The sequence below is a fragment of the Tubulanus polymorphus genome, chromosome 6, assembly GCF_964204645.1.
Source record: "Tubulanus polymorphus chromosome 6, tnTubPoly1.2, whole genome shotgun sequence".
In the NCBI taxonomy this organism is placed as follows: domain Eukaryota; kingdom Metazoa; phylum Nemertea; class Palaeonemertea; order Tubulaniformes; family Tubulanidae; genus Tubulanus; species Tubulanus polymorphus.
Window position 1 is genome coordinate 689,996 of NC_134030.1, and position 13,410 is coordinate 703,405.

At 39.7% G+C, this 13,410-nt stretch overlaps 3 protein-coding genes across 3 annotated transcripts; 1 reads left to right on the forward strand and 2 right to left on the reverse strand.

The window, feature by feature from the left end:
• Positions 1 to 2,684: 2,684 nt before the first annotated feature.
• LOC141907448 (uncharacterized) lies at positions 2,685 to 4,878 on the forward strand. Its single transcript, XM_074797093.1, has 3 exons — positions 2,685 to 2,990; positions 3,591 to 3,682; positions 4,130 to 4,878. The coding sequence occupies exons 1-3, from the start codon at positions 2,977 to 2,979 to the stop codon at positions 4,339 to 4,341; spliced, it is 318 nt and encodes a 105-aa protein (XP_074653194.1). The 5' UTR covers positions 2,685 to 2,976; the 3' UTR covers positions 4,342 to 4,878.
• A 1,011-nt stretch (positions 4,879 to 5,889) lies between these two features.
• On the reverse strand, positions 5,890 to 7,972 carry LOC141907642 (uncharacterized). The gene is made up of 4 exons (XM_074797356.1): positions 7,762 to 7,972; positions 7,340 to 7,550; positions 6,346 to 6,452; positions 5,890 to 6,268 (listed from the first exon to the last, which is right to left on the reverse strand). The coding sequence occupies exons 1-4, from the start codon at positions 7,865 to 7,867 to the stop codon at positions 6,039 to 6,041; spliced, it is 654 nt and encodes a 217-aa protein (XP_074653457.1). The 5' UTR covers positions 7,868 to 7,972; the 3' UTR covers positions 5,890 to 6,038.
• Positions 7,973 to 10,450: 2,478 nt separating this feature from the next.
• LOC141907116 (uncharacterized) lies at positions 10,451 to 11,980 on the reverse strand. The gene is made up of 4 exons (XM_074796687.1): positions 11,872 to 11,980; positions 11,253 to 11,469; positions 10,868 to 10,974; positions 10,451 to 10,790 (listed from the first exon to the last, which is right to left on the reverse strand). The coding sequence occupies exons 1-4, from the start codon at positions 11,978 to 11,980 to the stop codon at positions 10,567 to 10,569; spliced, it is 657 nt and encodes a 218-aa protein (XP_074652788.1). The 3' UTR covers positions 10,451 to 10,566.
• Positions 11,981 to 13,410: the final 1,430 nt, after the last annotated feature.

Genomic DNA, 13,410 nt, shown 5'->3' on the forward strand with positions numbered 1-13,410 from the left:
GATTTAACAGCGGGCGAGCCGTGGTTGTCGCGTTCGCATCTGGGAAGCAACTCACGTGTTCGAATTCCGCACGACACTCAGGGAGGTGACCTCCCTGCTCCACCCAAGATGGGTACCTGGCCTGAGGGAAACTGATTGATACATTTAAGACTGGGAGTTGTAAAAGAATGAAAATGATGAAAGAAAGCGATATATACTTACTCACCAAAAAGAATTGCGCTTCTCAACGATTTGTTCAGACTTCAGTTATTTCCAGCAGTGTGTTTTCGCTATCCTACAAAAGAGGACAACACATTGAACACTTCAAATTATTTTGATTTTGAAATTAAAATTTTGATGACATGTATTAAACAGTACAAACTTCAATGAAATTAAAATTTGCCACCATGGCCTAGCGAGTTTGTGAGAACATTAAGCTAAAAACGGTTAAGTACAAATTGTTGTCCTCATTGACAATGGCAATAAAACTTAAAAAATTGAGAACAGGGGCTGGTTTAATAGAGCAGTATCAATATTAACCCGGGCTTAAAGTCAATCTAATTGAGTTTAACCAGTCAAGAGTCAGCCACATTTGAAATGAATTGTTTAGTAAGAGTAATTTATTTCATCGTCAAAAAATTTAACTTTTAAAGAGTCAAAATCATTCTTAAACTGTTCAACTGGGTGCGGAAAACATAAGCGGAAATGAAACAAGTTCATAAAGTTTCTTACGAATAAATTTCTAATGGTTATGTCAAATGTTAACACTAACCAAACACGTTCGGGTTCCGGGAGAATTTTCACAGGAGGTGTTCGCTGTCTGGTGTCCAGTGGTCGAAAGGAAGGTGCTGGTCAGGTAAAATGGATCGGAAGAGTTGCGGTCCATCCAAGCGATTATCTATAACAATACCATACGATCGATATCCGGTAAAGGAATGCGCACCGATTCCATTGTGAAAAAAGTCGATCAAAATTCAACCTGAATCCGGACACAATGGCGACCGCTGACCTGTGATTATAAGAAATAGGTTATAATGGGAAAAATCCGTGAACATGTATAGACTAAAATCAGAGGCTCACCGACTTTAAACTATCTACATTAAATCATTTAACTTCTTTAAAACATTTGTTCACATTATACCTAGAAGCCTCTCTTGAATCGTAATTAGCCGTCCGTTGAATCGAGATGTTTTTGTATGCTCAAAATTAAAGTCAAGACTAACACTGTGGAAATGAACATATTACTATAAGTCTAACCTTGGATCAAACTATATGCAACTGGATTCTGTGAGCTGGATCCTGATCTGTGGAACTGGATCCTAGGAGCTGGATCCTGATCTGTGGAACTGGATCCTAATGAGTGGACCTGGGTTCTGGCTGTGATGTACAAACAATCATAAGTTGCTGTATGATCGGCACAAACGCGCATTCCACACCTTGACAAAAACTCAACCATCAACATAAACACATACTTTTAGTTCAATACATATTTTATTTATGATTTAAATTTGCGATTTAGTCACTGGACTGGGATTAACTTCGTCGGCTGCCGATCGGTGTCTTACTGTGGCAAGTGAGGTTAGAAATTAGTTCACAGATTTACCGCTTATTGTTTATATAGAGGCAGCACTCGACGGTGGAGATCGTACATAGGTCGATTGTCCAACTGCGGTACGCGAGTAATAAGTACATCGTTTAGAGAATAAGACTGGTTACCGGGCTCTATCTTCAATCAGACCAAAATTACGGCAACCAGTCTATTCGAAAACTATTCAAAACCCAATATTATTTCACTTTGGTTACACTTTATACGTCCCGGGTTCGAACCCAGCAATTACTGACACTGATTTAGAGTGGTGCTATAATAGATGATATGCAACAACACAAATTAAATCTTTGAAATAAATTCTACAACACATTTTCTGAATTTTCTCCCAACAATGCCCGGTAAAAAAAACTTTATTATCAACCTCTTTTCAATGATCATATTATATTATTTTACACATTTCTTGAATATCTACAGAAATAAACATGTATTAACTTTTGAACAAATAGATGAAATTTCCCCATCATCACCATTTCTTTAAATAACATACATCAACATAGATAATATGAAAAAAATGCTTGACACTTCGTGGGATAGGTGTATAATCACAGGTTAAGAAAATGAATGGGATCTGAACTCGGGACCCGTGTCCCTGTGTACCAAAAGTCCCTCGCTCCGCTTTAACCGTCAAGTGCTGCCGCTCAAGATATCGTTGACGGTGAATATGTGAACTAACTTTACACGCATGCCACAGTAGGAATATAGAGCGGTTGGGGTTTAGTTCACAAATTTGCATTCAATGTATGTTTTTTTTTTCTGGCAGCACCTCACGATAAAATCGCTTCTCAGTCGGCCGTGGTCCTGCCAATCAAGACATCATATACATGTACGTGATAATTGTATATACATGTACGTGATAATATGTCAGTGTTGTAACATTATGTTTTTTGCTAACACTATTCCGCGCAGGACTTCAGTTTCATTCTATCACAATACGTAAGATGGCGCAGTGGTCGCCCGATTGAAGCGACGACCATATTGCCCTCATCTGGAACTGTGTCAAGGTGAAGTACTTCTATTTCTGAAAACGGTGACGTTTTTTGCTGCGTATTGATTTTCCGCGCTCACTAGGCTTACAGTGTATGCAGTATACATTAGACACGGGTGAACATGTGGCGGATAACGAGTCGGTATCGTTCACGATAAACCGCCGACGAATCGCTGCTGACTGAATTCTTGTTTTCGTGTTGAAATATTTCCTATGATCGGAATTATTCTGTGGACAGTGAACGACGATAGATGAATTCGCGTGTTCCGAAAATCAAGAGCCTTTTCGGAAAATTCCTAAATCGACATCTGTACAATACATGATCAACAGTTTACGTGGAACTTATCAGACTTCGGATCCGTTTTTATATGTTTGGGGAATACTAGCCAATGCACTCTGAAAGATGGCTAACTTGAGGTAAATAATTGAAATAGGCCTACCTGTCGCTAACTTATCAAAAATTACATCATTTTTAGTTTGGATAAAGTCATAGTTAGAATGTACATGTATATGTACAGCGATGAGAAAAAAAACAAACAATAAAATTCGCAAAGTGTAACTTTACATAACCGCAATAAAAAAAGACTCTAAAAAGTTGAAATATCGACGACAGGCATAAAAAACGTCGATTTTTTTCATTTTTCGGTTTTTATTGTGGAACTTTAAGATTTCATTCTTAATTCTCGACATATTCCAAAGTTTTGTCATTAATACGATAAAAACACGTGTTAATTTGAGACGGAAAAGATGCTTTCTATGCGTTGTTTGTGTGATATAACTCATGCACTGCGCAGATGTTACGAAGTTTGAGTTTACAGTCCAGTCCACTTCTTATACTTATTTCTGCAATATTCAACTCACGCCTCGCAATCAGAACAGTCGATCACCCTTAAAGTGCACATATCAAATCAGACAAACACTTATTAAAAATGAGAAAGTTTTAAAGCGAGCGATCTCCTGATCATGATGACGTAAATAGCGTCTTATTTGTGTGTTTTATTTTTTCTTGTTTTCAAGTTCAATCTTCGTGACGTTAGGAGTGATAATAATAAGTACAGGAATAGTAGTACTGATCGTATGTTGGATCAGACACATTAGACTAAAACGTTGTAAGTATCTTCACACTTACGATCGTCGATAAAAGATAACTATTTCCAGTTCAGAAGTTTTAAACGTTTTAGATCTAGACCCTGGTTCCACCTAGTTCCACAGCATCTAGTTCCACAGTTCAGCACCTAGTTCCACAGCACCTTATAGTTCCACTGTTCTGCGCAGTTCCACTGGTCAACACCTAGTTCCACAGCACCTAGTTCCACAGTTCTGCACCTAGTTCCACAGTTCTGCACAGTTCCACTGTTCTGCACCTAGTTCCACAGCACCTAGTTCTACAGTTCATCACCTAGTTCCACAGTTTTAATTCAGTTATTGTATCAGAGTTAACAATGAGTTTATTAAAGATTCTTAGACTCTCAAGATGATCAAATATTCATCCAGAACCGCAGATGTACCCCCCGCAAAATCCCGAACATTCAATTTTTCATTAATTTCTATTCCAGTTCAGACAATGGGTGGAGTAGGCGTCGGTCAGACGAATACTACAATGGTAACCGGATATCCTACATCTACATACCCTCCACCACAGCAGTTACAACAGTACGACCCCGGTTATAGCGCCCCCTATACACCATACACACCCCAGCAACCGACTGCTCCAACAATAGAACCGACCGCCATGCCTCCTCCTAGCTACGACTCGGTTGTCAAATAAACTTTGTCTAATAACAATTCAAGATAATATGGTTTCCGGATTCAATCAATTTTCAATTTACTAAGTGTGTAATACTGTTTAGGGTTAAAGTTGTCTTCAGCATCAAAAAGTCGTCATCGAAACGACTTGAATCTAGTGTCATGATGACTATGAGATTTAAACTTCTTAACATATTTATGCTGGACCTGATCTGGATTAAACGTGGTCTTCTGGATCCAGTTCCACAGTTGTGAGTTAGAGTTAACTCACAACTCTGGATCCAGTTCCACAGTTGTGAGTTAGAGTGAACTCTCAGTTGAAATTACCTCATTTCCAATGAGTTTAAACTCGGTGTCAAGTGAACTCGGAACCGTGTACCAGGTTTTATGTTGTTGATACTTAAATCTACCGCGGTAAATAATATGAGAATTTTAAAAATGTATGCAATGTGGGTTCATATAGCTGATGAGGTTGGCTGTGTTTTAAATGACCTCGTCTTTGTTTATGATTCAACCGCAAATAATATATATTATGTATATTCAATAAACTACTTTCTATGTCCGAAATATATTTCATAATGAAAATTAAAACGACTAACACTATTCATATCGATACATTCGTTAGTTTATTCATTCAGTATGAACAAATGGCGTCGAAAAATTTCGCTGTTTGACTCCAGTTTGGTCAGAGTTATCCATAAGATAGTCCAGCGGTCTATTCACTATATAGCGGAGTGTGGCTATTCTACCGGATGACTCTAGAGACACCTGAAAATACGTTTAAAACAGGAACTATCATCCCTTGAGTTCACGATCAGTGGTCACCACACTGACCAGAAACATATGTATTATCACTGAGGAATATGACACAGTTAGGCTATTGTCTAGAGGTTAGCATGCTCGACTCGTGTGCTGTAGGTCTGGAGTTCGAGTCATGCTATAGGTTTAGAGTTATGGTGTCACCTGGTTTGGGTTACCTATATCTCGGCTATAGCTGTCGCACTATCTTGTGTAACCGCACTGCGTCCCAGTTTTTTTTTTTAATGTTTCGGGGCGTAAGGAGGGTACTGCTTCTCCCAAGCCACGAGGGATTGAAAATAAGCGACGTCATCAGTCTTCCGAGAACCAGCGACCACTCTTGGCATACATAAATACTAGTATCTATATCTTACAAAGTGATTTCAGTAAAGATAAAAATTCAGAAGTTACAAAAATGATTGTATTTGATAAAAAATACTCCCAGTATATAGAGAATAAAATTCAAGGACGTTTGTGAAATTAATGAAATGCAATGATGTCATAGAAAAAAAAAGAATAAACGTGTATTTAATTGTTCACAGAGAAATGGCCATCACACGTCGACTAGACAAACTTACAAACATTATCAGTTGCTCAGCGCCGAGTGGACTGGTGGTTTGAGCGTGAAACTGGCATGTTCGAGGTCCACAATTTGACTCCTAGGCTTTATGGTTATTTTCAATGCCGTTATTTATATAAAAATTCGTATTTCTTTATAGAATTTTATTAAAATAATTTCAACAAAAATTAAGATAGAAATCATAGAACCATGCAGAATAGATATTCATTGACGTCATAAGATGATACATTTACATGAAAAATTAATTTCATACATGATTTTATTAAGTTAAGTAGTATCACTTTTATATACAAAATCAATCAATATAAGTTAGGGTTATGTACATGCAAGTCGTCAACAGTTCAATGTTTAACAGCAGAATCGTAAGATGGTGGAGGGACGTTATAGTTCATTGGTGGAGGTGGTGCACCCGCTGGAGGATAGGGGGCGTTGTTTGGAGGACCTCCATAGTAGTTTGTCGGTGGAGGTGGTGCATTCGCTGGTGGATAGGGGGCGTTGTTCTGAGGGCCGCTGTAAGCATTATGTGCTGGAGCTCCCCCGTACACTAATGTTGACGAGGCTGGTCCACTCACTGAAATATATAACAAACAAACTTTTGAAAAGAAATTGGGCGGACATTTTTCATATGTTTTTGGGATAATCTAGTACCTTGATTCATCGCTTGGTGTCGCTTTTTACACCAAAATTTTAATCCGCCGATGAGACAGCCCATCAGTAGCGCGACCACAATCACTGGTACAAAGATTTTAACGAACCTATAAATGAATATCAAAGAAAACACAATAATTCAGCGAAAGTTTTAACGTTTAGGTTCAAATTTAGAGTTAAATCATATGATATATTTCAGTAATGTTTCGGCTAAACAAATAATAGCCATCTTCAGGGGCCGGTTCCATAGTGAGGGCTTATACTTAAGACCAGTCTAAAACCAACTTAGTTTTATAGCCAATCTAACAACTTAAGACCAGTCTTAAGATTTAAGACCACTTTTGGTCTTGAAGTCTTGACTATGGAACCGGCCCCAGGCGAAGTGAGGCTTACTTTGATTTACTGTATTTTTTTTTGTTTTTTACTATTGTTTTATTAACTATAGTTTTTTGGTCTTTGTAACTTTAACTTTTATTCTCATTTCAAGTTTGTAATCACTGGCTCAGTTCCTGAGTTCCTAAGTTGCGGACAAGTTTACTCGTTGCCAACACACAACTGAGAATATTCAGTTATTAATTATTTGATTTAGTTGAAATTACCAAATGAGGTCGAAATATAGCTGTATAGCTGCAGTGGAAAGAAGGATTAAAAGGTGCTAAGATACTAAAACGATATAATGATATATTCTAAATGCTGACTGAGTCCTTTAATGACTTTACTGCAGGTAGGATCAATGATTCGTGAAGTGCATCTAAAAGTTACAAATATCATCGTAAAAGTACATTTTCACTGAAGTCATTTATCCAAGATCTATCTTCAACCATCTTTTGGGCATCTGGCCCCGGATAAACTGCGGGGCCCTTGACTGTCTTATGGGCATCTGGCCCGGATAAACTGCGGGCCCCTTGACTGTCTTATGGGCATCTGGCCCGGATAAACTGCGGGCCCGGATAAACTGCGGGGCCCTTGACTGTCTTTTGAACCTGTTAATTACTTAGTGTTTTCACATGAACTTTTAGTAGTTGTTGTTGATCGGTTCTCATTCTCAGGTATTCTATATCCCTCTCTTGTGCAGCAGTATTTAATGTAGCTCGTTATTCCTTTCCCTCCGCAACAGAATTCTCCACCTGTACAATATTCAACATCGAACCAGTGTCCTCCGTAGTCACTGTCCATTTTACTACAAAACGCCGTACAAACCGAGCCTGTAAATATAATAAAATATTATATACAATCCCGATGCTAGACGTCCCGGGTTCGAATTTATTCACTTAGAAACCCGCTAGTACATACACACATAACAAGATCTTGTGAATATATCTCGTTTGAAAAATCCCCATCACCCACATCCCCTCATCCACCCTCACCCCTCACCCCTCACCCAATTCAGTGTCACACTCGGAATGTATTACCTACCGTTGTATCCAGTAACAGAAGATATATCCACAATCAGTATCCATACAATTAAACTCACGATATTAACTTCAAAACCTGACAGTTTAACAGCAGTGAAATGAGACATTTCTGAATGTGATTTTATACACGGATAAATGTTTTCTCTTCCCGCGAGATGCGATATCGAAAAAGGAGACAGTAGTATCAGTAATTCAAATACAGCGCCGCTGTCGGGCAGACGATCGACGCTATACGGCTGGTATGGCGATATATTACATCACCGCCTTTTATATATCAGTGTGCAAATATGGGTGTTAGTCACGTGTATATTTTACTCCGCGCGAGTTTTATGACAAAAAAGGTCGACGTTATTTTCATAAGCTTGAGATAAAGCGGGACAAAACGACAGACTGGGGTCGATAACCGATAGAAGGTGAAGGTCGACATTTACTCATACCGGTACAACGTGTAATCACCCGATAAAACATAGAGTCATCGACGTCGTCGGTTTTAGTCAAATTCTTATCTTGATTACTTTATTCTAAAAAACCTAGTATTTAGTTGACAAAAAGGGGATATTTGACCTATGTTATAACGAACAATAAGAGAGTACAAACTGACGCACATTCATGGAGAGTTTGTTCTTGACACAAATTTATTCCCCAAATATTTCAAGTAAAGAAACATGAACCCGAACAGGCGCCGGTCGGTTTTACCTATCTTGGATGATTGCTCGTAGGTTTTACTATAACGCGGAAATCGAAAACGAAAAAAAAAACAGTTGAATAATCAGATATAATCATGACTAATTGATATGACGACGTTCATCTTTTGTAAATAACTTTATGACTGCGACCTGTCTTCAAAGTTTTTAAACGGGTCAATAACCGGGCGTCGTAATAGCGGGTCAATAACCGGCAGAGCACGTACGTGATATGTCATCGTCAGGTTGCTTATGACGTCATTTTTAAATTTTAGGGCGTACCGTTATTCACGAAACTCACGGGACTGGTCGCCACTCTGGACTGGTCGCCACTCACGGGACTTGTCGCCTCTCATGACTGTTCGCCACTAGCCGAGAATTAAATAGGCAATATTATCATATCTTATAGGATAAGGTGACGTGTTTTATGTGAAATGCAGAAAGGACGCACAACTTTGGCCCCCTAAATTTCGATGATTTTTAGGGCTTGACTAAAAACAATAACACCATATTATAACTAAGTTCATACGTTCAATTTTGGCCGAATATGAAGTTTAAATGACATAAATATCAGTTTTTTAATTGAGCTATGGAACATTTACCGAATTTCAAATGTCATGTTAGAAAAAATGATTTTGTTTTAGTTTAGATACGGCGGTTAGTGAACCAGTGACGAATTCATCAGTCTCCAAACCTGATTGGTCACCAGTCACCACATCTGACTGGTCATCAGTCACCACATCTGACTGGTCATCGGTCACCGCACTGAACAGACAAATTACTAGGTCTATTGTCTAGTGATTAGCAGGTTTGACTGGCATGATCGAGTATCAAAAAAACTGTAGCGGCTACACTAATGCCAAAAGAGCCGGTGTTTGTAATTCAGAACTGTCTGATTGGACATTCAACAGATCTGTATCCACGGTAAATAGTTCAGTTACCACTAGTAACATGGTCGCCACTCGCGGGACTGGTCGCCACTCGCGGGACTGGTCGCCACTCGGGACTGGTCGCACCTCGCGGGACTGGTCGCCACTCGGGACTGGTTGCCACTCACGGGACTGGTCACCACTCTGAACTGGTCGCCACTCACGGGACTGGTCGCCACTCACGGGACTGGTCGCCACTCGCGGGACTGGTCGCCACTCACGGGACTGGTCGCCTCTCATGACTGTTCGCCACTAGCCGAGAATCCGGTACCAGAGATGTGAGTTGAATTTGACTCTATTTGAAGTTGAAAAGGTCATCGATATTATCAACTCAGATATCAACTCTGAATTGACGAGGGTCTAATTATATCTGTTGTACTGGATTCAGTGGGGTAGTGGTTAGCGCGTTGAGCTCCCGGGTTCGAGTCCAAGGTTGGAGGTTATTTTGAATAAGATCTAAGAATTTCTTACTTTTTAAGATATATATTAGAAATAATTTCAACAAAACTACACCGCGTAGAATAACACAAATATGAAAACGGTTTGTAAAAAATGACACAAAAAAACAAACAGGTTTACACTGAACCATGAGGAATAATAGATCGCATTCAACGACGTCAGAAGATAAATAGGATCTATATATTATATCTTCTATTAGAGCTACTTAGTTTTTATAAAGTGAGTTGTAGAAGTCTGATAGAAATACCCCCAGTAATACCCCCAGTAATACCCCCAGTAATACCCCCAGTAATACCCCCAGTAATACCCCCAGTAATACCCCCAGTAATACCCCCAGTAATACCCCCGGTATAGCCTATATCAAATAAAATCCGTGGACGTTTGTGAAATCAATGATATGCGATGACGTCATATAAACAAAAAATAAAGGCGTATTTTACGGTTATTTTCCGATTGATTTCCACAAGGTGGCGCCACATTCCACCCATTTAAGAGTCCTTGATTGTTCCAAATAATTCTCCGAGCGAATCAGAAAGATCTCTAGGTTTAAAGTGTTACAATTCATTCATTTTTCAGTGGATCACCTACTGATAAAGAAACTCGCGGTCAACAGCTTTTTTCCGAATTCCCAGAGTTTTCCAGATTTTTGGTGAAATTTGCCAAACTACCTGAGTTTTCCCCTGTTTTTATATATCAGTATATCCCGTGTACCACGTGCTACGACGACTGGAAGAATCAATATTTAGAATCATAAGATGGAGGAGGGGCACCGTAGTAGTTAGCTGGTGGTGGTGCACCCGCTGGTGGATAGGGGGCGTTGTTTGGAGGACCTCCATAGTAGTTTGTCGGTGGAGGTGGTGCACCCGCTGGTGGATAGGGGGCGTTGTTCTGGGGACCGCTGTAAGCATTATGCGCTGCAGCTCCCCCGTACACTACTGTTGACGAGGCTGGTCCATTCACTGAAAGTAAAAGAAATAAGAAATTGATGCAGAAACGAAAAACCAGTTTCAAAATTAGAGGGGGTGAATTTTAGTACCTTGGTTCATCGCTTGGTGTCGCTTTACAATCCAAAACACAAATCCACCAATTAGACAGACAATCAGCAGACCGCCAACAACCGCCCCCACTATTATAGGAGTATAACTACAAAGAAATTAATCATATTTAACATAACAATGACCATCTGCAAACTTTACTGATTCCAGGGGGCGTTTATCAGGTTAGTTAATTTAACAACTTGTTTATGGATGTATTGGTATCGAGGTTTCTAGACTAAAACGGTGACCGCATTTTAGAGACTGATATTTAACAATAACCCCGAGATCCGTTAAGAAGAGACTCAAGGTAAAAATCACACAATACTCAGAAAAAAGCGTTAAAAATGTATCCTTGAGACGCGGCGTTAGTAGTTTATTTCATACCGGCTATTGTTGTAGGGTTTTTTGCAGTCACTTTTTGCAATTGTCGATGGTTGGTTGTCGCTAGGTCCTAATTTTCTAAAATCAAAACTACAGCAGCTCTTTGAAAAGCCGATCGTTCTCGCTTTACAACAGAAATGTGAACCGCCACAATACTCAGTATCATACCAGTGCGCATGCTCAGTATCGGGATCACTGCAGTATGCTGTGCAAACAGAGGCTGTAAAATAAAACATGTCGTCAATTACTGGTGAATGTCCCGGGTTCGAATCAGGTAGTCTCACACTCAGCATCCCCTCACCCACCCCCACAGCGTCCCCTCACCCACCCACACAGCATCCCCTCACCAACCAACACAGCGCCCTCTCACCCACCCACACAACATCCCCTCACCCACCCACACAACATCCCCTCACCCATCCACACAGCTCCTCACCCACAGGGAACTCTCCCACCCATAACTCACCCACCCACATATTACGGCCGCCTCTCTCACCCACACTGCACCCCCCCCCCCACCACCACCACCACCAATACAGCTTCGACTCACCAACCGTCAAAATACCCCTCCCTCCTCATCAACTCATATTCATTGTCACACTCGGAATGATTTATTACCTACCGTTGTATCCAGTAACAGAAGATATATCCACAATCAGTATCCATACAATTAAACACACGATATTAACTGCTAATATTCGCCGTAGTTGAACCGCAATGAAATCATACATTTTCCCTTGAAATTTAGACCAAAATGCATTTAAAATCCAGTAATGGACGGAAAAACATCAGCAGCGCAACAAGCTGGTGGTGTTTACAGATTGCTTCTATCGGGATATCAATATAATGAGAAGTGTATGTGCACTGTGTGCTGTACTCACTGTGTGAGGTAAAGGCGCAATGTGTTCGGTTCTAATGGCATTCTGTGCTATCAAAAATTCATAAAGACTATTCTTTATGAATGGTGATATCAATAGTGTGTTTGTTGTCACCGTTTTTTTTCCATTCAACTCGTTCTAAAAAACCTCGAGTCCTAGAGTTGGGTTAATTTCGAAGCCGGTATTCTATATAAAGTGTTATTTTTAATAGACTTTTATTAAAATAATTTCAACAAAAAATTCAAAATATAAAGATAGAAATTATAGAACCATGCAGAATAGATATTCATTGACGTCAGAAGATGATACATTTACATTTTGATAAATTAATTTCATACATGATTTTATTAAGTTAAGTAGTATCGCTTTTATATACAAAATCAATCAATGGGTTATATACATGCAAGTCGTCAACAGTTCAATGTTTAACAGCAGAATCGTAAGATGGTGGAGGGGCGTTATAGTTCATTGGTGGAGGTGGTGCATTCGCTGGTGGATAGGGGGCGTTGTTCTGGGGACCGCTGTAAGCATTATGCGCTGGAGCTCCCCCGTACGCTACTGTTGACGAGGCTGGTCCATTCACTGAAATAAAACAAAACAAAAAAAACTATGAACAAACTTTTATCAAACGAGGCGACATTTATCCTATGTTTTTTTTTGGGGGATAATCTGGTACCTTGATTCATCGCTTGGTGTCGCTTTTTAAACCAAAATATAAATCCACCGATGAGACAGACCATCAGCAGAGCGACCACAACTACTGGTACAATGATTATTACTAACCTATGAATAAATATCAATCATATGTTTAACATTTAAAGTATCGTCTGCATTTGTGTATTTATGATTATCGTAAGCCGATGGAAGCACAGTACCACCCAGTACTAAATAATTTTGTATTTGTTGTCTACAAGTTGAAAGTTAAAGTTTAATGGCAACCTCCCAGTGACGTCACTGCTACTAGTGAGACCTCGACTGTGTGTTGTGTATAGGAATAAATCGGGAATGATAAAGTCGCATTGTATCAAATTACGTAAAACATCCAGTTGCAGAAAAGCTGGTTAAAGTTAACTGCTCAAATGCATTTTTAATTGTCACTATCCAAGATCTATCTTCAACCAACTTTTGGGCATCTGGCCCGGATAAACTGCGGGGCCCAGATAAACTGCGGGCCCCTTGACTGTCTTATGGGCATCTGGCCCCGGATAAACTGCGGGGCCCGGATAAACTGCGGGCCCCTTGACTGTCTTTTGAACCTGTTAATTACCCTGCGTTTTCACATG